This window comes from Apodemus sylvaticus, chromosome X, assembly GCF_947179515.1.
Source record: "Apodemus sylvaticus chromosome X, mApoSyl1.1, whole genome shotgun sequence".
Taxonomy (NCBI): Eukaryota; Metazoa; Chordata; class Mammalia; order Rodentia; family Muridae; genus Apodemus; species Apodemus sylvaticus.
In genome coordinates, this window is record NC_067495.1 from 12,998,776 (window position 1) to 13,022,340 (window position 23,565).

A 23,565-nucleotide genomic window follows, 5' to 3' on the forward strand; every position below is an offset into this window, starting at 1 on the left:
GAACAGGATTTTAACTCCTAGGTTCACAAACTGAGGAAGAGCTGTCTTTCTTAAGGTGTTCTGTAGGTTTATCCAGGTCCTTGTGAGGCAGAGACAGTCACATCTGCCTAGGACTAAATCCAGACTACACAAGCTCTACACATCTAAAGATTATGGTGACTTGTGCCACTGGTACCTAAAGCAAAAGAAGAATAGAATGAGGAAATGAATGTAAGAAAGTAATCACTAAAGTTGCAAAATTTCTAATGAGGGGAACCCCCCCCTTTTTAAAAGAAAAGTACTCAACTATTATTTATTTATTTTAATATTTGGTGCTTCTTTTCTGCTAGTTGTCCTAAAGTCACTTCTTTAGTGTGTGTGTTCCTTTTAGGGAAGCCAAATCTGACTGTAATCCTGGGGTGTCTTTGTCTCAGTGCGGAGATCCTAGCTCTTAGTACAATGCCTGGCCATGGATGGTGGGATGAATGATGGTAGAGCACCCCGACTTCCAGAGTTTGCTGGCCTGGGTGGTGTCCAGGTGCCTCTGTGTGCTTCACAGGAAGCTGGTGACTCGTGGGGCAATTGGGTTACACAGGGTTGCACAGTGGCAGGACTCTTAAGTGTGGCGATCTCCAGGTGTCTTTGTTGGTTGTTAGTCTGTGAGGATAGGATGAAGCTACTTCCTTGCCTTCTCCACTCGTACTCCATGAGCTCAGTCATTTTTAGCAGATGCATCATTCCTCTGGTAGCCATACTGGTTAGACTTCCTCTAGTTGCAGGTAACAAAGGGCAGGCATTTGTTGGAAGAATGCTTCAAGGAAGTGAAAACAGAGCTGAGTTAGGGAAGGGACGCACTAAGGTAGCCTTAGGCTAGATAGGAACCAGACAGCCTCAGTAAGGGCTCGAGATCCCTGCGTAATCCCCAAGGAGTGTGTCTTTGCTTCCTCTAGGAAGTATGACTCAGGTGGAGGTTGATTCCCAGTGCTGACCAGGGACACTTTGCTGGGCTTGGCAGGCAGCACAGCCCCTTGAGTAGGGCCATCCTTGTGCACCAGGTACAGCCGGCTGGCTGTCACACTGAGGCGCCAGACTCTTCCCAGCTCACTCTCCACACATGCTGATGCCTGCCTTTGGCTGCACCCTCCAGAAGCAGCAGTTGCAGCTGCTTCTGACATCCCCACACTCTGCACAAGACCTGAGCTGTTTTGTCTGGACTCCTTCTTCCTGCTCTCTGTGATGCTGTCTTCCATACAGCGGGCCCCCAGACTGGTGTCCAACCTTTCTCCTCACTGGCAGCTCCAAAGTTCCCCCTTTTATTCCTACCTGCTGCCCACCGGAGACTCTGCTAAATTGTAAGGGTCTCAGACCTTGTAGTTTGGGTTCCTTTCAGCTTAAGGGAGGTGCAACCTGTAGGAACAGCCTTGCAGTGTCTGGTTTCCCCTGCTGGCCTTGGAGTACCGGTTTCTGCCCACAGGCTGCTCAGGGAGTGCTGGATCTGGAGACCAGCTGTCAAAGAGTCATCCCACCCAGGGCCTTTGGAGCCTGAGGAGGAGGCAAGGAGCCAGCACAGGATGTGCTGATATGATAGTCAAAGGGACATTCTGCTTCAGGTGGAGCGGCCTTGGGAGCACTGTTTTCCCTCTAGATCTGGGATCCAGGCCGGGCCCCAAGTAGAGTTTGAGCTTCATCATTTCTGGGAGAGCAGGATCTGCACTTAGAGGGGAGACTGGGACATGCTGGGGGCACATTCAGCTGCTGCAGGCAGGTTCAGCCTCTGGAAGGATGGATGTCGGAGCTCCCGCCTTTATTCTCAAGTACCACTTTGTGGAGGGATATTTTATGGCCTCAGAAGACATTTCTAGACGAGACAACCATTCGCTCCCCCCCCCCGCCCCCCACAGGCTAGGGGAAGCTGCACCCTTGAGGGCAGTACTAGAGGGGAGGAGACCGCCTAGGGGGTCAGAGCAGCGATTGGAGCTGAGAGCTGGAAGCGCCTTAAAGAGACTGCGCGGTCCCCGCCCCACTTCCCGCCAGCCTCAATGAATTAGAGCTGTGTTTCCCAAACTTGCCTGATCACTAGCAGTTTCTCCGTCCCTAGTTAGAGATCCAGGTTCCGGAGTACCTCCCTTCAAGAGTCTGATTCAGTAGGCCTGCGGGTGGAGCCGAGGAATCTGTAATTTTAACATGCTCCCCCACGTGATTGTCGTGAACCAGCAAGTTTGGGAAATATTGAATTAAAGGAAACGGGGCCTGGCTGCAGAAGCGGCCTCCGCTAGGGGGCTTCGGCGGGAGCATTCCCGGGGGCGTCGCCTGCTTCCGCTGCCGCCTCCTTCAGTGAAAGTCCCTTTTGGGTCCAGCTGCCACAACCACCGCGCTCCCTCAGTCCGGACGGGGGACACCCCAGGTCTGCGTGGCCCCCGCGCCACCACGCCCAGTGGCCGCCCGAGCCCCACGAGCAGGGGGAGGAGCCGCAGCCAGTGGAGGCGGAGGAGGCTGGAGGAGGCGGAGACGGCGGAGCCGGGAGAGAAGGCATAGAGGAAGGTGGAGGCGGAGAAGGTAGAGGGGAAGGTGGAGGCGGCCGGGAAGGTGGACGCCACCGAAAAGGTGGAGACAGCAGGGAAGGTGGACGCCACCGGGAAGGTGGAGATCGCGGAGGGTCCGGGCCGCGGGGCTGAGCTCAAGCTGGAGCTGGAGCCGGAGCCCAAGCTGGAGCCCGAGCCGGAGCCCGAGCGGGAGCCCGAGCTGGAGCCTAAGCCAGAGCCCGAGCCGGAGCCCCAGCCGGAGCCCGAGCCCGAGCCGGAGCCCGAGCCGGAGCCCGAGCCGGAGCCCGAACAGGAGCTGGAGCCTGAGCCCGAGCCGGAGCCCGAACCCCAGCCCTTACCGGAGCCTGAGCCTGAACCTAAGAGGCAGCCCGAGCAGGAGCCGAAGGATGAGAACCCAGCGCAGAGCGGTCTTGGCGGCAGTGGAGACCAGGTTCCTCCCCTCACCCTTCCCTCCGATCCTCCGCGGCCCCCTGATCCCTCTCCGCGTCGCAGTCGTGCCCCGCGCCGCCGACCCCGGCCCCGGCCCCAGACTAGGCTCCGTACCCCGCCGCAGCCTAGGCCACGGCCCCCGCCCCGGCCCCGGACCCGGCCCCGACCCCGGCGCGGTCCTGGGGGCGGATGCCTGGATGTGGATTTTGCTGTGGGGCCACCAGGTTGTTCCCACGTGAACAGCTTTAAGGTGGGAGAGAACTGGAGGCAGGAATTGCGGGTTATCTACCAGTGCTTCGTGTGGTGTGGAACCCCAGAGACCAGAAAAAGCAAGGCAAAGTCGTGCGTGTGTCATGTGTGTGGCACCCATTTAAACAGACTCCACTCTTGCCTTTCCTGTGTCTTCTTTGGCTGCTTCACAGAGAAACACATCCACGAGCACGCTGAGACAAAACAGCACAACTTGGCGGTAGATCTTTATTACGGAGGCATATACTGCTTCATGTGTAAAGACTATGTGTATGACATAGACATTGAGCAAATTGCCAAAGAAGAGCAAGGAGAAGCCTTGAAATTACAAGCGTCCACCTCGACAGAGGTTTCTCAACAGTGTTCAGTGCCAGGCCTTGGTGAGAAATATCCCACCTGGGAAACCACCAGACCTGAGTTAGAACTGTTGGGGCACAACCCACGAAGAAGAAGAATTGCCTCCAGCTTCACCATCGGCTTACGAGGACTAATTAATCTTGGCAACACGTGTTTCATGAACTGCATTGTCCAGGCCCTGACCCACACTCCAATACTGAGAGATTTCTTTCTCTCTGACAGGCACCGGTGCGAAATGCCCAGCCCGGAGTTGTGTCTGGTCTGTGAGATGTCTTCGCTCTTTCGGGAGCTGTATTCTGGAAACCCATCGCCTCATGTGCCCTATAAGTTACTGCACCTGGTGTGGATACACGCTCGCCATCTAGCAGGGTACAGGCAACAGGATGCTCACGAGTTCCTCATCGCTGCGCTAGATGTCCTGCACAGGCACTGCAAAGGTGACGATGTCGGTAAGGTGGCCAGCAACCTCAACCACTGTAACTGCATCATAGACCAAATCTTCACCGGTGGCCTGCAGTCCGATGTCACCTGCCAAGCCTGCCATGGTGTCTCCACCACTATAGACCCATGCTGGGACATCAGTCTGGACTTGCCTGGCTCTTGCACATCCTTCTGGCCCATGAGCCCTGGGAGGGAGAGCAGCCTGAATGGCGAAAGCCATATACCAGGCGTTACCACCCTCACGGACTGCTTGCGGAGGTTTACAAGGCCAGAGCACTTAGGAAGTAGTGCCAAAATCAAGTGTGGTAGTTGCCAAAGCTACCAAGAATCTACCAAACAGCTCACTATGAAGAAGTTACCAGTGGTTGCCTGCTTTCATTTCAAACGGTTTGAACACTCAGCGAAACAGAGGCGCAAGATCACTACGTACATTTCCTTTCCTCTGGAGCTGGATATGACACCATTTATGGCGTCAAGTAAAGAGACCCGGATGAATGGACAGTTGCAGCTCCCAAGCAATAGTGGGAACAACGAGAATAAGTATTCCTTGTTTGCTGTGGTTAATCATCAAGGAACCTTGGAGAGTGGCCACTACACCAGTTTCATTCGGCACCACAGGGACCAGTGGTTCAGGTGTGATGATGCCGTAATCACCAAGGCCAGTATCAAAGATGTGCTGGACAGTGAAGGGTATTTACTGTTCTATCACAAACAGGTCCTGGAATCTGAGCCAGAAAAGGTGAAAGAAGTGACTCCACAAGCCTACTGAAGCACCACACAGGCCTCCGTAGAGTGGAAGACGACACAACTACAACAGGCTTCGAGATTTGATTGATCTACATGACTGAGGCCGGTGGGCCTTACAGAGTAAGAATTGAACAGTATCCAGTGTCCAAAAAAAGTCCTGATCAGAAGAGAAATAGGAGGGGAGGAAGAAGAGGCTCTAGTCTTAAGCAGTCACGTGAAGGAAATTAAGTGGCAGGAATGTTCTGGATGGGGAAAGGCAGAGCAGGGAAATTGTGACACTGGTTCGTATCCTATATTCCTCCAAAAGTTTGTGTGGGAAGATGTAGGGGGGAGGGGGGTGGTGTTGGGGTGTGTGTGTGTGCCCTTGTAACCGTAAAACATCTTTCTCCATGGGTGTTTCAGCTTCAATTGACCAATCATGTAACAGCCACATGTTTGTGGGGGGAGGGGAATAAAAAGCTTATTATGTACCCCATTATGTACATGGGGATGAAAGCAGTGAAGTGGAGGAGGCAAGGATATCTCATTGACAAATACCTTTGCCAGTTTCTTTGTATTTGTGATTTTTGTGCTATTAAACGCAGTATTAAGAAAAAAAGAAAGCTCACCTGGGCTAGTGAAAGAAGAAATAACCGGGCTTGTGGAAGGGGAGCAACAGGTGCTCCAAAAGTAGAGAAGGCTGTAAGATAAGCAATTAACAAGGACAGGCCTCAGCTGACAGTGTAGGTGTGTGAGGAGTGTGTGTGTGTGTGTGTGTCTGGGTGTGTGTATTTTTTTAAAGCTGTATGATATACTTGAGCAAATCAGTGAGCCTCTTTGTGATTATTTTCTCATCTGTAACATGCAGATAATTCCTACCTTAAACGATTGTTGTTAAAGAGTAAATGATATAAAAATGTGTCAAAGTCAAAGGTTTGGAACTTTGTAGAGACTCAGTAAACTGTTTGTTGGATCTGAATCTGAATTTTATTTGGACTGGGCGGCCAGAGTGTATCCGAACTGAATGCCAATCCCACCTGAGACCGGTGGACAGAAAAACACATGTCACATGCAGTCATAAACAAGCAATCTTAAGAACTCTCCCCAGGGCAGTGAACTCCACTGTTGCGTGTATATATAGGGCATCATATTCAGTGTCACACCTCAGATTGATTGGGGGTGGGGGTACAACTAATCACCTTTTGTCCCTTTGAAATACAATGACATTGTTTTAATGGCTCAGGCTTCCACCGAATAGTGTTTGTGGTTTGGGGTGTTTTGTTTTTGCCTTCAGAAAGCATTGTGAGCATAGCTGCAGTATTTACCAACAGGCAGAGATCAGAAGACTTCCAAAACTCAGGGCTCCATCAGCTTAGAGATGCTCGTAGAATGGCTTGCTACACTGGACAGAACAGCCTGTGGAGAGGTAAACTGAAACAGATGGGAAGACCTTGGGATAGAGAAAACACTGTGCATCCTTTTATCAGCACTGGTTACAGAAAGTAACTGTTGCCTGTAAAATCCTGAGAGTTAGCTCAATGTGGATCAGATGCATGCACACTGGATCCATTGTCTATAAAAGGGGTGGGGTTCCCAACAGCTTCCTAAGTCTACTTAATGGCCAACTCATTTGGAAATAGAAACTTACATGGTTGTGGGTGTACTCCATTGATCTCATAATTTTGATGTAGGGATGAACCCAGGGCCTTATCTATGCTAGGCAATCACTCTGCCACTAAGGTGTATCCCCTAGTACATCTGAGTCCTTTTAAAGACGGGAACAGCGTTTTCTTTTGGATCCTGGGTTACCTCTTCAGCCCCTGGCACAGTTCCTGGCACATAAATAGCAAGTACTTAAAACATTTACTGGATGGATGCATGGATGGATGGAAGGAAGGAAGGAACATACTCCTTCCTTTCATTACCCAAATGTGTTTAGCACCACAGTCCTCAGAAAAAAATGTTGTGCTGTTATCTGGGGTGTTTTTTAGGATGGGGAGATAAATGGGCAGGTCCAGACGCCATTTGTTCAGTTATCTGGCCAGTTTTGGGGGATAGGATTGGTAGCCCTGTTCAGGAAGACACACTTATGTCCCTATTCTTCACGTCTGCCATGTGAAGAATTCAGTCAGACGTGTGCCAGCAGATTTTGACTGCTTGCACAGAAATTGTCCTTTAACATTTCCAAGTGTTTAATTTGGAAACAAATTCAAACTCACAGGAAATATATAAAAATAACAAAAACACCCTTTTGCACTCTACCCATTAACATTTTGCTCCATTCCCTTTATCATCTCAAACATTGTGTGTGTGTGTACAAACTCAATATGGATAAAGTGTGTACATCAGGGCCCTTTGTGCCAACACACTTCAATGGGCATTTTCTAAGCATACACATGTTCCATATATCACCATGTGAAGCTTTAGACAAGTGAGCATTGTTACAGTGTTTATCATTTCAAAGCCAGGTTTCTCTCTTGACCCCCAAATGTCCTGAGTAGAGTTATTCCATCATAGGATCTGGTCTAGGGTAAAGTATTACATTTGTCAAGTATCTTCAGTCTCCTTCAGCCAGGAACATTTCCACAGTCCTTGTCCTATGGTATACACATTCTTTAACAGAAAATTCCCCATTTTGAGGTTTTCCAATACAGAAGCTTTCGTGTAAATATCCTGCACTCAGGAATAGTGGTAAGTGGGACCCACTGATGGATGAGTAGCGAAGCTGAACTCAACTCCTTGTTCCTTTGGTAGAAGGCACAGACCACCAGGGCATCTATGGCTGGTACTTCCTGGCCAAACCTCCCATTTGTGTCTGAAAAACAAACACCCTGTCCTTCCAGCAACAGACCAACTGTCCCACTGCAAAACCTAGTCCTATGTCTTTGCTTATTACTAACCCCCAAACGGAGTCATGGAAATATGATGGTGGTCGAGGGCATGCTTTTAAATCATGCCACTGCGGGACCCAGAACATCATCTGTTCAGCAGGTAGGTATTAGCCTGGAATCCAAACTGAGATTCAGGCATGGGCATGTCTGGCACGTGACCAGGCATCTTCATAATTGGGGGTGCCAAGGGGATTGTGAGGGTAACACTCAGGCGTATTCACCAATGTGCTCCTTCAAAATTGGGGATGCCGAGGAGTTCAGTAGGTAACAGGTATATTCACCAATATGTTCCTTCACAATGGCATACTCACCAATGTGCCTTTTCACAATTAGGGGTACCAAGGGGATCAGGAGGTAGCAGGCATATTCACTAATGTCATGTTGAGCACACAGGTAATGGAAGTGTGGGTGGTGGAGAGAAGCAACTAAATCTTCCAGTAGCAGCTTATATGGACAGAGTGCACAGAATAAGAAAAAATGTTCTGCAAGATGGTGAAAAATTGGCTTGTGACCTATTGAGCTAGGAGACACAACTGGATTATTTTACTGGTATTTCTATGTGAGTACAGGGGAGCAAAATCCAGTAAAGGTCATTCTTTGCCTCCACATATAGTCACAATTTGCAGAAAGAATTGGTTTTTATGTATATGATCTGACCCTAGAACACAGGTAAAAGAGGGCTGCTTGAGACTGAGGTCCTTAGTAACCCACAGCGCTGAAAATGAAGGACCACAGGATGAAGTCCAACATTAGCACCCATCACACGTTCTTTCTACAGTTTCTTGGCCTAAATCGTGATTGGAGTTCCAGAGTTTTGTTACTGCCAGTTTCCTAGAATCGCTAGATGCTAGAAGTGACTCTGGCCTGCAGGTCACTTTGGTAGATGCTTCCCCATACTCTCTGAGGATGCCATCAACTAAAAGCTCTTTCCAATCAGAAAACGGAGTAACATCCATACACTGCTGGGGTAGAACCAGTGCTGGGAATTGCTTGCTTCAATTTACATTTCACACCTAGGAGTGAAGGCTCAGATCCTCTTGACAGTGTGCAGCTCTGGACTCAGAGTAGTCTGTCATTTCACAGTTAACATTCCCTGCAAATTGCCCATGTAGTGAGCAATTTTTGTGCTGGAGTGCATTAACCAGACAACATGCAGATATTATTTAGAACATGATGAATTTCTGCAAAATGAACACATCCCTGTAAATAGCATTCAGGTTGAGAAACAGAGCATGCTGGTGATTCGGAATTGCCAACGCTAATTTCGTTCAGTGTGGGTCAGCGTTGCTTGTCTTTGTACTTCCTATCAAGGCAATTAATTGGTCAGGATGCGATCTTTGATGCAGGGCTTCTTTTGCTCAGTCTAGTTTTATAAGCCTAGGATTTCAAGTTATCTTGTCATGAAAAGCTCGGAAGGAATCATTTCACTCAGGTGCCCCCCTCCTCCTTCAGCAGAAGCTTGGGTAAATATCCAGGAATACAAATCTTGGGCAACATTACAAAGTTTTCCCTGATAACGGAACAGGATGCTATGCGCTAGTAAGCTCTCCAATTAACAAGTGTCAGAGTCAAGAAAGATATGGTTATGAATTGATGGCTCACTCATAATCAGAGGGTTTGAGGTTCCCTGGATAGGGAATGGTGCCTTGAGAAGATGCATTTCTGTCACATTTCTGGGTGATGGCCATGTTGATTCTGGGACCACATTTTGGGAGCCACTGATCTTGTCTATTTGTTTTTATTACTTAGTGATACTTAAAACCTAAGGATTGTACAAAGATGCTCTGGGGAACACCTTAGGAAACAAGGGTGGGGGAGGTCCGGACACCTCAACCCCATTTCAACCACAGCAGTTTGTTTTATATTTTAGGGGCTCCTAAAAATATTTGAAGAAAGGTCTCTGCTACTAAAATGTTTAAATGTTGCCAATCACTGTGCTAAGAAAATTTATACCTTGGGACAATGATTGAACTACATGGTTAGTAGTTCTGGAATATAATCCAACATCCTACAGAGGCCAGGCATCTTATATGCCTGTCATCTAGATGCTTTAGTGGGGGGACTGCTCCTTTGTCTCTTAAAGAAGTGGGCTTTTATGATGATAAAATTGATAAGAAAAAAAAGTGTAATTATAAAGGTACAAAATAATGTGTGTGAAGTAGGGATTCTGGCAACATTAACATGATATGAATAGTGCCTCCCCCAGTACCAGCACATATTAACATGAGATGAACTATAACGAAAATTTAAATTTATGTAAAATGTCTAGAAAAACAGAAAGAAGCCAGCAACACTGCAACTACGCAATATGGTTTTAGTTCCCGGCATCAAGTTTTAGTTCCCGGCATCAGACCCTAGGGGCTAGATGCTTTGAGCTGTGAGTCACACAGGTAGCAGCAACATAGCTTCAAGGCCACCAAAGGAAGAAAAGTTGCAGCTGATATCTCAGGGTGAAGCCTTTGGAAGACTGGCTTGCCCATTAAACGGAGTTATGTTGAGCAACCAGGATAAAGAAAGTCCCTGGGCCTGTCACGTGTAGATGTGGATGTCTAAATTTACCCCTCTGTGTCTTAATGGATCCACATGTTGAAACATTAAAATATCTAGAACATACGCAAAATCAAACAATAAACCTTGACAAACCAGGCCATGTAGAACCTTCATAGAAAAATATCTGCTGAAGATGTTCTTAGAAACAAGCAACAGTAAACATGCAGTCCCTACAGGATATCTGTACACATGCAATTTTGCTGCAGTGAAACCTATTAATTACTACACTTAATATGTGTTAATAGTAATAGAGAATTGGTGGCTTTCTGGGACCAAGTCCTACATATTTTTGTCTAATTCCAAGTGTTTAGCCCTGGATGCATGCACATATGAGCAAAGATAAATTATGGGCTATATATACAGTGTGCATATATGTGCATATATATATATAATATTTTTAAAAGGGATCATGAATTTGGGAGGGGAAAAGTGGTGGGAGTGATGCAGATGCGATGCTCATGTATGAAATTCTCAAACTATTTAGAATAGGTGGAAAGAACACTACTGATAAGGGTGGAGTGGAGGTGGGAAACTCAGGTCTCGAAAAGATACGATGTGCCCTGAAGGTGAGTCACCAGTTGGCATAAGGAGAAATACTGATGAGTGAAGTAAGGACAATTTCAGAAAACCAACGCTATGAGCCTTTAGCTAATAACAGACTCGCGTGAAAATTCTGCGAACTATACTTCATGTAGAGAGAAATGGAAAGGTGAGAGGGGTGAATGAGAGAAAAAAGGATAGGGAAGGAAAAAAAACCTATAAATGTGAGGAAAGCAAATGAAGTAAGTATATAAAACAAGAACCCTATGCTGATATGCACCCAAAGTCCCAACCACTTGGGAGACTGAAGCAGAAAGATTTTCTGAAACTCAGAGGTTAAAGGCCAACCTGGATAAAATAGCAAAACTCCATCTCAAAAACAAACAATACCTGTTGGAGTGGTAGCTCATTTCAGCACTTGGGAGGCTGAGGCAGGTGGATCAGGATTGCAAAGCTAACCTTGGCTATATATAGCAAGTCCCAAGCTAGCCTAGACTTAAAGGTGAGAGCCTGAAAAACGGAAAAAAAAAAACCAAAAACAAAAACAAATCAACTAAACAACCTAGTAATAATGCTGAATAAGAGTATAAAATCATGCTGCCACTAAAAACACCGAAGCAAAAAACCATGCCAGACTGTAGGAGATTGCTAATATTGGAAACATTTTAAGGTTCTTGTATTGTTTGAAAGACAGTAGGAATATGGCCCGAGGTTGCTCTGCATTGTCAAGAATGTTTAAACATTTAAGAGCAGGGACTTTTTGTGGCTGGCAAAAGCAGAGCTGGTAATTTGATTCAACCTTTCTAGTAAAGTAATGAAAACTTCTGGATAAAATCCTTCAAAACCACTTTAAGACAATGAAGCATCAAGAGGACAGAAATTTCCAGGCTAATTGTTAGATGGAAGCTTGAAATCAGACAGGTAAGATGGCCACTGGAGTACGTAAGCCAATTTGTTGTGAGGGCATTTACCTGTATTGTATGCCTGAGCTTTGATACAATATGAGAGAGGAAACAAAGCCTGTTCCCATAACTAACAGTTCTAGAAAACTACACGAAAGGCTGCCTTGGCATCTAATAGAGCTCATTTGATGAAAAAGAAAGGGTAACTTAGGACCCTGTGTTACAAATCCTTTCCTGACACTCCAGGCCTTACATAGATTTATGCACTACTACCAATGGCCTGGGGGAGCCAATGAACTTCAAGCCACACACTTGGTTTCCAGTGGTAATCAGACAGGTGATACTCTACCGGTGCTCAGTAAAAACAAAGCAAAGTCTCTAAAGGTCTCAGGGAACCTCCTGCAATAAATATTCATGGAGAATGACCAGAGAGCATGCTGGGTAAGGAAACAATGAAAACAAACCCATGCAGACTCAGATCCTGGTTACTGCACATTTACTTTGAAACAATCATGTGAGACATTTTGTTTTGTTTTGTTTTTTTCGAGACAGGGTTTCTCTGCTTAGCCCTGGCTGTCCTGTAACTCACTCTGTAGACCAGGCTGGCCTCAAATTCAGAAATCTGCCTGCCTTTGCCTCCCAAGTGCTGGGATTACAGGCGTGCCCCCCCCAACCCCCCCGCCTGGCTATGTGAGGCATATTTTAAAGAGGCAGGGTGCTAATTTATAAGACATCTACAAGAAAGACAGCAAGTCTTTAAAATGTGAGATGACATTTTTGGGGGAAATGGATTTATAAAAGAATAAACCACCAACTCAATGGCCGTATATGCTAGAGTTGTGGACATTAGTGATGAGGGAGCTTTGAGATAAACTTGGAAAAACAAAGAACAAGAAATAGGAAATGTACACATTGTCAGTGCTGGGACAGCAATTTGGAAAATGAAATCATGACTTCCTAACATGCATACCAGAATAAAGGGAAAACAGAATGACTGAAAGAATATATAATCTTCAAGCTACTTAAGGAAGAAGTTGGGGGATAGGGAATCCCATCAATCAAACCAATGATAGCAAAGGAGAAGGAAAACTAAACAGTTTGTGTGGGATGGGGTGGGGTGGGGGAACCAAAGGTGAAAAGAGAGCACAATACAAATCCAAAGAGTGCAATGGTAATGTCTTAGTCAGGGTTTCCATTCCAGCACAAACATCATGACCAAGAAGCAAGTTGGGGAGGAAAGGGTTTATTGAGCTTACACTTCCACATTGCAGTTCATCACTAAAGGAAGTCAGGACTGGAACTCAAGCAGGTCAGGAAGCAGGAGCTGATGCAGAGGCCATGGAGGGATGTTTCTTACTGACTTGCTTCCCCTGGCTTGCTCAGCCTGCTCTCTTATAGAACCCAAGAGCACCAGCCCAAAGGTGGAACCACCCACAAGGGGCCCTTCCCCCTTGATCACTAATTGAGAAAATGCCCCACAGCTGGATCTCATGGAGGCACTTCTCCAACTGAAGCTCCTTTCTCTGTGATAACTCCAGCCTGTGTCAAGTGGACACACAAAACTAGCCAGTACAGGTAATAATAAATGTGCATTTACTTACATTTCTAGCTAATAGAATGCCATGATGCATTATGGGAAATAAAACCAGCTATGTGACCTTAAAGAGAGACATATCAAAGGGCAGTGTCCCCAGAACTCACATAGAAATGGACAGAGAAAACCAATTTTACAGAGTTGCTCTGTGAACTCCAAACACATGCTGTGGTATACATGTGTGTGAGCATGCGAGCACACACACTGCTACTACTATTACTACTGTTACTACTACTAAATAATAACAATAAATATAATCAAAGAGAGACATATCAAAACATAAGATCATGGATTTGAAGCTTTTTATTTTTACATTATGTGTATTGATGTTGCTTGCATGTATGTTTGTATATGAGTGTCGGATACTCTGGAACTGGAGGTACAGACAGTTGTGAGCTGCCATGTGGATGCTGGGAATCCTGTACTCTGGAAGAGCAGTCAGTTCTCTCTCTTTTTTTGGGGGGGGGTGGTGTTTCCAGACAGGGTTTCTCTGAATAGCCCTGGCTGTCCTGGAACTCACTCTGTAGACCAGGTTGGCCTCGAACTCAGAAATCCGCCTGCCTCTGCCTCCCAAGTGCTGGGATCAAAGGCGTGCACCACCACCGCCCGGCCCACCGTCAGTTCTCTTAACCACCGAGCAATCATCTCTCCAGCTCCTAAGACTTGAAGTATTAAGGGATGGAGAAAAAATGTATGAAAATCCCAACTGAAAGAAAGCTAGTATAAGTCTGCTTTTAAATTTTACAAAATCAAGTATAAGGCCAAAATAAGGGAAACAATTCAGCAGGAAGATGTTAAAAAAAAAAAACAAACCAAACCCCCAAAACCCAAACAAACAAACCATGAGTTTCAGTAGCATAGTTTCAAATTATACAGCAAAATGGACAGAATTACAAGGAGAAAAGACTAACCCCATCTATAACCACCATGGAAGATTTAGACATTTTTACTTCATAGACTGTTTGATAACTCAGACAAAAATGCACTAAAACAAAGGTCTGATCTGCACAGTTATCAATTTTGATCTAATGTGGACACACCAATACTTTCTATGTATCTAAGAGTTAATAATACACGGTTCCCCCCTACCCAAGCCCACTGGGATACTGAGCACATTCTTTGCTATGAAGCAAAGTTCAGCAAATATCACAGAAGTGGTTTTGTTCCCACAATTCCCTAACTATATTGGGATTAAATTAGAAATAAAGAGCAACAATAAAATTCCTTAATATTTTAATAGTTTAGAAACTCAACTGGGTTGAGGAAGAACTCATACTGTAAGCAGAAACCATTTAGAACTGATGGAGATATAGGAGTGGAAACTTGTAAGAAATAGTCAATGTACTGCACAGGATCAAAAAATTTAATCTCACAAGTTAGGAAATCCACACAAAATGAAGCTTTAAGCTGAAGATGAAGTATAATTCCTGTGAGATTACACATGAATGGAACAGAAATAGTAGATAAAGTAACAACACAAACAGAAACAGTAGATAAAGCAACAAGATAAACAAGACAAATTTCTGAGTAGACAAGGGGCACAGTTCTAGACTCCACAAGAAAACAGAGGAGAAGGCGCATGCAAAAAGTACGGAGACATAGCAAGAAAGCTAAAAATAACTTTAAAAAAATGCTACGGTCAACTTGTTTACCAATAAGTATAAAATAGTTGGTAATGTGAACAATTTTCTAGAATATAACTATAAAACTTGAAGGAGATGAAGTTTAAAAGGCAAATATTTTTAAAACATCAAATCAGTAGTATAAATGCACTCTTTCTTAGAACTGTAAAAACACGTTTTCTAAATTGGTATCTGCCAAACCTTTCTGTGTAAAAGCTATTCCAGGAAACTGAAGGAAACTGTCGCACAACATCATCTGATGCAACTATAACGTGATCTTTTCAAAAGTGGGTAAGAACTGTATCAAGAATATTTTCGCTAATTTCATTTATAAAAAAAAAATAAATGTGAAAAATACTACCAAGACGATTTAGTTGTGTATGTGAGAATGCAATATTATGGTGACATTTTATGTATTTCAAGAAATGACAGGACAGCTTAATGCTAGCAAATCTAAGGAGGCTTTTGGATAGCTTTTCCTCCACCCCCAGACCTCACTAATATGATAATAAAGGGATCCAGGGAGGGGACATGCAGCCAAGAGGAAAGCAACGATAAACTAATGAGACCCTGTGAAGCAGCTCTGCTTTCAATTCTGACATGTAAGAGGCTTAGACATCAGCACTAAGGTCCCTGCAACGTGAGAACTTAGTAAACTGAAAGGCTTCTCCTGGAGCCTAGCAGAGAACTGAAACCACGGCAGAAATCACTTGCAAAATTGATCCTGAAATCCGGAGAAAGCAGATCCAAAGAAATTCAGGGCCTGAGATGTGCTTAACTGCACCAGGAGTTTGTGGAATCTGTAAATGAATGGTAAGACCATACACTTGACTAGTAATTTGGACAATTGCTGCAAAGTAAGTGTGGAGTTGCATAAAGATGTATAACATCTGGCAGGCGGTGCAAGGGGGCGGGGCACAATTCCAGAAGCCCCAAACTTTTGAAGACTTTCCTTACAATAACCTCACCTAGTTCTCACGGCGAGTGTCTCAGATTTTTGATTAGTGTGACAAAATACCATGACTAAAATCATTGTCGGGGAAGAAAGGGGAAAGAAAGTTCATCTTACTAGGGAAGTTGGGGCAGAAGCCTGGAGGCAGGAGCTGATGCAGAGGCCATGGAGGGGTGCTGCTCACTGGCTTGTTCATCATGGCTTGCTCAGCCTGCTTTCTTATAGAACCCAGGACCACCAGCCCAAGGCCAGCACCAGCCACCATGGGCTGGGCCCTCGCCTATAGATCATCAAGAAAGTGCCCCACAGGCTTGCCCATAGGCCAATTTTGATAGGGACATTTTCTCAATTGAAGTTTTCTGTTCCAAAATAAAAGTAGCTTGTGTCAAGTTGGCATAAAACTAGCCAGCAATATGAGGACCAGAGAAAAAACAAGCATCCAACCAACCAAAACCAAAACCAAAACCAACCAAAACAAACCAAAACCAAAACTGATAGGGGCTCTAGTAGGTATATAGTGTCATACAAGGTATTTCTCTACAACAGAAGTCTACCCTTGGGATAGAGGAAACTTCATCATAGGATAATGCAGAAATGTTATCTTAGATGCCTTCTACCCCACTCAGGGCTTCTTGAATAATCCCATAGTTGTAACAGAGAAGGCTTATTGGAAATAAAGTTAAAAATGCCACACAAAGGGGGGGGGGGGCGGTTATTATGGAAGATGCTTCAAATTCCTGAGAAAAGACAGAAACATTCATGTAGGCCACAGTGGTTAAGACTTGGGCACATGAAGAGACTAAAATGTAATCAGAAGAGTATAGGCCAATGCCTTCCCCAGCACTGTACTGCCACACCAGCTAGCCTCCTGCACAGCAGGGACTTACAATGGAAAGAACTGCAGGGCAGATGCTCTCTGAGGAGCAATATGCAAAGAAATTCCAAAGCAGGGAACTGAAACTAAAATAAGGGCATTGAAGGACTTGAAGCCTCTTGTCATTTCATCCACAACAGGCAGTAAACAAACTTTATATTCTATTGTCTGTCTCCTGTTCATTCTGGTTCCCTGGAGAGCTCTCACTAAGAAAAGGCAGACTTATCAGAAACAAGGATGGCTCAGCTATACAAAAGTAGCAACAGGCAACAAATCACAAAGCTCAGGGAATACCAGGAAACAGAAAACATCAAAGCAACCCCCACCCCCCACAGCGCACACCAAAGCATACCGAAGAGAACCAAAGGCAGTGTCCACATTGAAAGAAAGCAGAGATAGAAGGTTCATGAGAGAGCTGTTGCAATGAACAGATGTTGCAAGTGCAGATGTGTGGACAGAGAGAGGGGCATAATTTAGGACACACTGTGACACACTACATCTTCCATGATGAGATCTTTTCTATGCTTTGCTTTTGGTGTGTGTATGTGTGTGTGTGTGTGTGTGTGTGTGTGTGTTTTACTCTGTGGAGGAGTTTACAAAGGTGAAGGGCAGATATGAGGGGACTGGGAGGTGAATGGGACTGGGGTGCATGACATGAAACTCACAAAGAATAAATAGTCCAAAAAAAATAAAGAGAAATCATGCATGTAAAAAATCTTCAACAAAATATTAATACTTAGAGAGGCAGCATATTGAAAGGATTTGCACTGCAGCTAAATGGGATTTATTCTTTGATGCAAAGTTAGTTCGAGTTGTAAATATCAGAGACTCATTGCCTGGTATGCACAAGACCCTGGGCTCAAAAATCAGTGCTATAAAAATGATATGGAAATAAGTCAATATAATGTGCAATATTAATATAGTGAAGGGAAACATTATTATCACAATAAATGCAGAAATATACTTAACACAAACCAGTCATGAACAAAAAATTGGAATGATAAGGAAAAGTTAGAACCCTCATCCATTGGCAGTAGGAATATATAGAGAACATCTGCCTAACAAACAGCTTGTCATTTCTTCACAGTATTAAACATGGATTTACCATATAGTCTAGCAAATTGACTTCTAGGTGTATTCCTAAGAGAAATGAAAACATATACGCACACAAAACTTATATGTGAATGTTCATAGCTATCTTATTCATAATATCCAACATGTATGTAGTTTATGAATAAGGAAACAAAAAATGACATTCCTATGTGACAAAATGATAGGTATATCAAGAACAACATACTGATACAACAGGAATAAATCCTGAGAACGTCATGTTTGATGAAAGGTGTTAAATGCAAAAGGCTTCAAATTATACACTAGCAAGCCGGGCAGTGGGGGCGCACACCTGTAATCCCAGCACTCTGGGAGGCAGAGGCAGGCGATTTCTGAGTTCGAGGCCAGCCTGGTCTACAGAGTTCCAGGACATCCAGGGCTACACAGAGAAACCCTGTCTTGAAAAAAACCAAAAAAAAAAAAAATAATAATACACTAGTAAAAACTGGGCAACTTCTCATGAAGTATGGCATCAAGGGCTTGACTCATGGATCTGGTTTAATCAGTGGCCCAGGCAGCATGCGAATGGAGGCAATAGAGCATTTCTTTTGAGAGTGAAATCATTTGATAGACATTGTTTAGGATTTCTGGTGCTTGCTGATAATAAAATCCAGATCAACTTTTAATAGTTTTCATTATTATTTTAAAATGATTTCAAATTAAGGACAATACACTTCTTCATTGCCATGCCATCCAGTGAGAAGGCTGCTACCTGTGCCCCTGCCCTTGTGCTGTATTAGTTCCTGTACTGGCTGGTCTTGTGCATCAACTTGACACAGTCTGGAGTTATCACAGAGAAAGGAGCTTCAGTTGGGGAAGTGCCTCCATGAGATCCAGCTGTAAGGCATTTTCTCAATTAGTGATCAAGTGGGGAGGGCCCTTGTGGGTGGTACCATCCTGGGCTGGTGTTCTTGGGTTCTATAAGAAAGCAGGCTGAGCAAGCCAGGGGAAGCAAGCCAGTAAGAAACATCCCTCCATGGCCTCTGCATCAGCTCCTGCTTCCTGACCTGCTTGAGTTCCAGTCCTCACTTCCTTTAGTGATGAACTGCAACATGGAAGTGTAAGCTCAATAAACCCTTTCCTCCCCAACTTGCTTCTTGGTCACACTGCTTGTGCAGGAATAGAAACCCTGACTAAGTTCCTTTTCTTTAGCTTTGATAAAATACAACAATGGCAACTTATAGAAGAGTTTATTTGGGCTGGAGCTCCAGAGAGTTAGGAATCCAGTATGATGGAGAAGCAGGGCAGCAAACAGCAGGCATGGCTTCTGTAGCAGGAAGCTGAGCGCTCACATCTTCAAAAACAAACGGAAGTAGAAAACAAACTGTAAGTGGCACACGGCTTTAACCTCTCAAAGCCTTGGCTGGAAAGATGATGCAGTGATCAAGAGCATCTATTACTCTTGCAAGGACCTGGAATCAATTCCTAATAGCCACATGGAGAGTCATAACAATCTATAACTGAACTTTCAGGGAACCTGGAGCCCTCCTCTGACCTCCATGGGTATTTGGCCTCTTCAGACCACCACAGACTCCTGTGTGCACATGGTGCACATACATACATTAGGGCACATACATGTACACACACAATTAAATAAATACACATTTTAAAAACAAACTCTCAGAGCCTGTTTCTAGTGGCACAACATCAATGTTGAAGGAAACCTTCTCAACCTTCACAAAACCTACCAGCAACTGGGCACCGAGTGTTCAAATAGCCAAACCCATAGGGGATATTCAAACAACACAGTAGGATATGACAAATACAAAGGAGAGATATTCTCCTAGAACAAAAAATTAATATAATTTGAAGCAGGATATTTGTCAAGAATATGAACTATATTACAATATTTTATTTTTCGTTGTGAGTCTAGCCTTTAATGGCCGAACTATCTCTCAGCTCCTACTTTACAATATTTTAAACACATATACTGTGGTGGTTTGAAAGAAAATGGCCCACATAGGCTCACAGGGAGTGGCAATATTAGTAGGTGTGGCCTTGCTGGAGTAGCTGTGATCTTGTTGGAGGAAGTGTGTCACTGTGGGTATAGGCTTTGAGGTGTCAGATGCTCAAGCCAGACCTATTGCCTGTGGGTCTGGATGTAGAACTCTCAGCTCTTCCTCCAGCACCATGTCTGCTTGTACATCATCACCATGCTTCCAGTCAAGATGATAGTGGACTGAACCTCTGAACCTGTAAGCCAGCTCCAATTAAATGCTGTCCTTTATAAGAGTTGCTGTGGTCATGGTGCCTCTTCACAGCAATAGAAACGCTAAGACAGATACCCAGCCCATCAAATTATGAATGGTAATTGAAAAGGAAGCAGTTCAAGGACCACACATACAACCTGTGGAAAATGAGGAAAGGAGATAGTAACCCAAGCAAAGACAGGTGGACAGCATAGATAAAGGGAGGCTCTTCTCCAGGAAACACTAGAAGTATTGTAGGCATTGAATGCAACAGATACATATGGCTCTTTAGGAGGGTCCAATGTGGGATTGTATGGGTTCATTTAAGGTTCAGATAAGAGACTGAGATATTCAGAAGTCACAGTTATAAATCTCAGAACAAACGGGAGAAGGGAAATAAATTACAAAGCTATAATAGAAGCCAAACAAAAACACAATTCTAAAAAGATGGAAATCACAAGGAAAAGGCAGGAGGAAAGCACACAAGCAAATTGGAGATTACCAAAATCACCATGGTAACAGACAAATTACAATTGATAAAAAGTAGATAAGGCTGTTGTGAGGAGTCACACATTCCATGTCAAATACACAAGTTTCAGGTAATAGGTCTATCCTCCTTCGAAATCAAAAAAGGGAGACCCCCACATTCCAGGGTTAAAGAAGAAAGATAGCAGAAGTTTGTTCGGACAATCTGAAACGAACCTGAACTGCCTCAAATGGGCATCAGATTTAGAATGCATTTGAAATGATCATGAAAAGGGACATTTGGAACCTCTGGAAGACCACAAGTTCTTCCTGAAAACGAGTCAAAGCTACTGTTACAATACTGTTATCATTCTCTCAATCAAACTGCTCAGAGGAGTTTTGCTGAGGCTAAATGGATTGTATGTAGAAGCAGATGTGAGCATCCAGCTGTGTTTTATTGAGCCAGATAAAAAAGAGCTTTGCAAAACAATGGAAGTAAAGTTTTCGCTTACTTCTGAGCCACAATTAATTTCTTTAAAAACACTTATATAATGTGCCATGTCTTTCTGGTATGATCATTTTAAAATGAAGTAATGAAATAAAATTGGAAGTTGTTATTACTTTCAACTTGTAGTATGGAAAATATTGGTAGATATAACACACACTAAAAAAGATCTTTAGTAACTATCACTACAATAAAAATAAAGAGGCCTTTTCCTTCCTTTTTTCTTCTCTGCTTCTCCTCCTTTCCTTTCATTTTCTTTCTTCCCTCCCATCCCTTATTTCCTTTCTCCTTCTCCTCTTCTGTCTTGTTCTAATACAGTGTCTCATTATGTAGCCAAACTGTCCTCAAACTCATCATTGTTTTGTCTTAGCCTTCTGAGTTCTGAGGTTACAGTCGTGAGCTGCCATGTTCAACCCAAGAATTTTTTTATTATCCAAGCAAGACTCCATTTTGCTGTTCCTTTGTTATACCTCTGCCCTAAGCCCTGAAGCCACTAATCTCTTCTCTGCTGTGATAGTTCTGTTTCCCCATGCTGCATAAATGGAACTTCAGAACATGTAACATTCTGAGACACACTTCTTTCCTTCAGCATAATGCCTTTGAGATTCAGTTTGTTAGGTTTGCCCATCTCAGTGGCTGAGTAGTACCAGTTTGCTTATCCGCTCACCCACTGCAGAACATTTGGATTGTTTCTGCTTTGGTGCTATTACAAACAAAACTGCTATGGCCATTTTCATTTGTCTCATGTGACTATTTCCCAATGGGAAATGCCCAGGAAGAGGATTGCTAGATCATATGGTAAGCAAATGTTTAACTTTATGAGGAATTTCAAATTGTCATCCAAAGCAACTTTATCATCTTGAAAAGCATGTCAAGAGCTCTGGCGGCTCTACCATATTGCTGCCAGTTGGTTTGGGTCCATATTTTTAATTCTCATCATTTTAATCAGTGTGTAGTGATTTTACATATGCACGCACACACACACACATATACACACATATATGTGTGTGTGTGTGTGTGTTCCACATGCCCTCTTTGTTCACAACAGTTTTCAAGTTTTTTCTGGCCAGATTTGAGTGGAATTTTAGTTTTCTTTCTGTTATGCTGTAAGTGTTGTTAATGTATATTGCAAATAAGCCTTCAGTCAGGTGTACTATTTGAAATCTTTTCTCCTGTGTTCAGCTTCTGTATTTTCTAAACAATGCTTTTTGCAGAATCATAGGTTTTGAGAAAGTCAATCTAAGCTCATGTAACACCAAGTTGCACAGTGTTTGTCCTTTGTTTGCTTTGGGAAGTTTCATAGTTTTGTGTTCTATATTTAGGTATCCCATTGATTTTGAATTGTGTGTAAGACATAGGGTTAAGGTTGAATGTTAATGTCAATTAAAGATGTATTATAAAGTTAAATAGAATAAAGTACAACAAAAAGTATGACATTGAAGTTGGATGAGACAGACAGAAGGACAATTGGCCAAGAGAAGGCACAGGAGTCAAAGGCTCACTTGACTGCATGCTCAAGAATCCCATAAAAAAAAAAAAAAACCCTCTAAACTGGAAGCCATGGTGTATAGCAGAGGATCTAGTACGGACCTGCGCAGGGGCTGTGTAGTCTTGTGAGTTCATATGAGCTTTGGTCATTTTGCTATAGAGAGCCTTAAAAGCAAAAATTCCTGTGGTGAGAAAATGAGTCCTAATGGCATTCTGCTATACTCAGATCAGTGTCTTGCTCGGCCATCATCCTAGAAGCTTCCTCTTATAGCAGATGAGAAGAAATACAGGGACCCACAGAGAAGCATCATGCAGAGTGAGAGACCTTGGGAAACATAGCCCTAATCAGATGTCTCTATCAAATCACTCCCCTTAGTGCCCAGGGAACTTTGTGGAAGAGGAGGCAGAAAGACTGTAAGAGCCAGAAAGTTAATAGTTTTATTTTGTATAAAATAATTCAGTTGTATTGAAATAATTTGTTGAAGGAACCATCTCTTCTCCACTAAATTGCATTTTTTATCTTCATCAAAGATCAAATTACCATTGGTGTGGGTCTTTCTGGACTCTATTCTGCATTAATCATTATGTGTGTTCTTTTGTCAGTACAACACTGCCTTGGTTTGTTTCTTTTGTTGCTGTACCCAAATTACTGACAAGAAGCAACTTATAAGAGGAAAGACTTATTTTTTTCTCACAGTTGGAGCAGAAACAGTGCAGAATGACTGGCAAGTGTGGTAGTGGGAGTGTGTGCAAACTTCCTCATATCTTGGTTGATTAGGAATAGCAAAAGAGAAGGCAGAGCCAGGCTGTAACTCCTGAAGACTTCCTTCTGCCTCGCCCCCCAGCAGCTTGCTTTCTCCAGCTAAGCCTCTATCTTCAATGTGTAAGAGCGTACCCTCGCTAGGCAGCCAGAATTCAAACATACGATCCTGTTGAGGATATTTAACATCTAAATTAAATCTTACAATCAGGTAGTATGAATATTTTTACTTTATTTTTTCCAAAATGGTCTTATGATTATTTTTGTTGTCATTCTTTCATACAAATTTTGGTAAACCACTTGTCAATGGTGATAGAAATATTGTTTGGATTTTCATTGGAATTGTGATAAACATACATCAACTTGGGAAACACTGACATTATGTTGATGTTCTAAAAA

At 43.7% G+C, this 23,565-nt stretch overlaps 1 protein-coding gene across 1 annotated transcript; it reads left to right on the forward strand.

The window, feature by feature from the left end:
- Positions 1-2,514: 2,514 nt before the first annotated feature.
- Usp27x (ubiquitin specific peptidase 27 X-linked) lies at positions 2,515-5,703 on the forward strand (the record flags this gene model as incomplete). The annotated part of the gene is made up of 1 exon (XM_052171619.1): positions 2,515-5,703. A coding segment is annotated over one exon (2,253 nt), but the record flags the coding sequence as incomplete, so codon positions are not given.
- Positions 5,704-23,565: the final 17,862 nt, after the last annotated feature.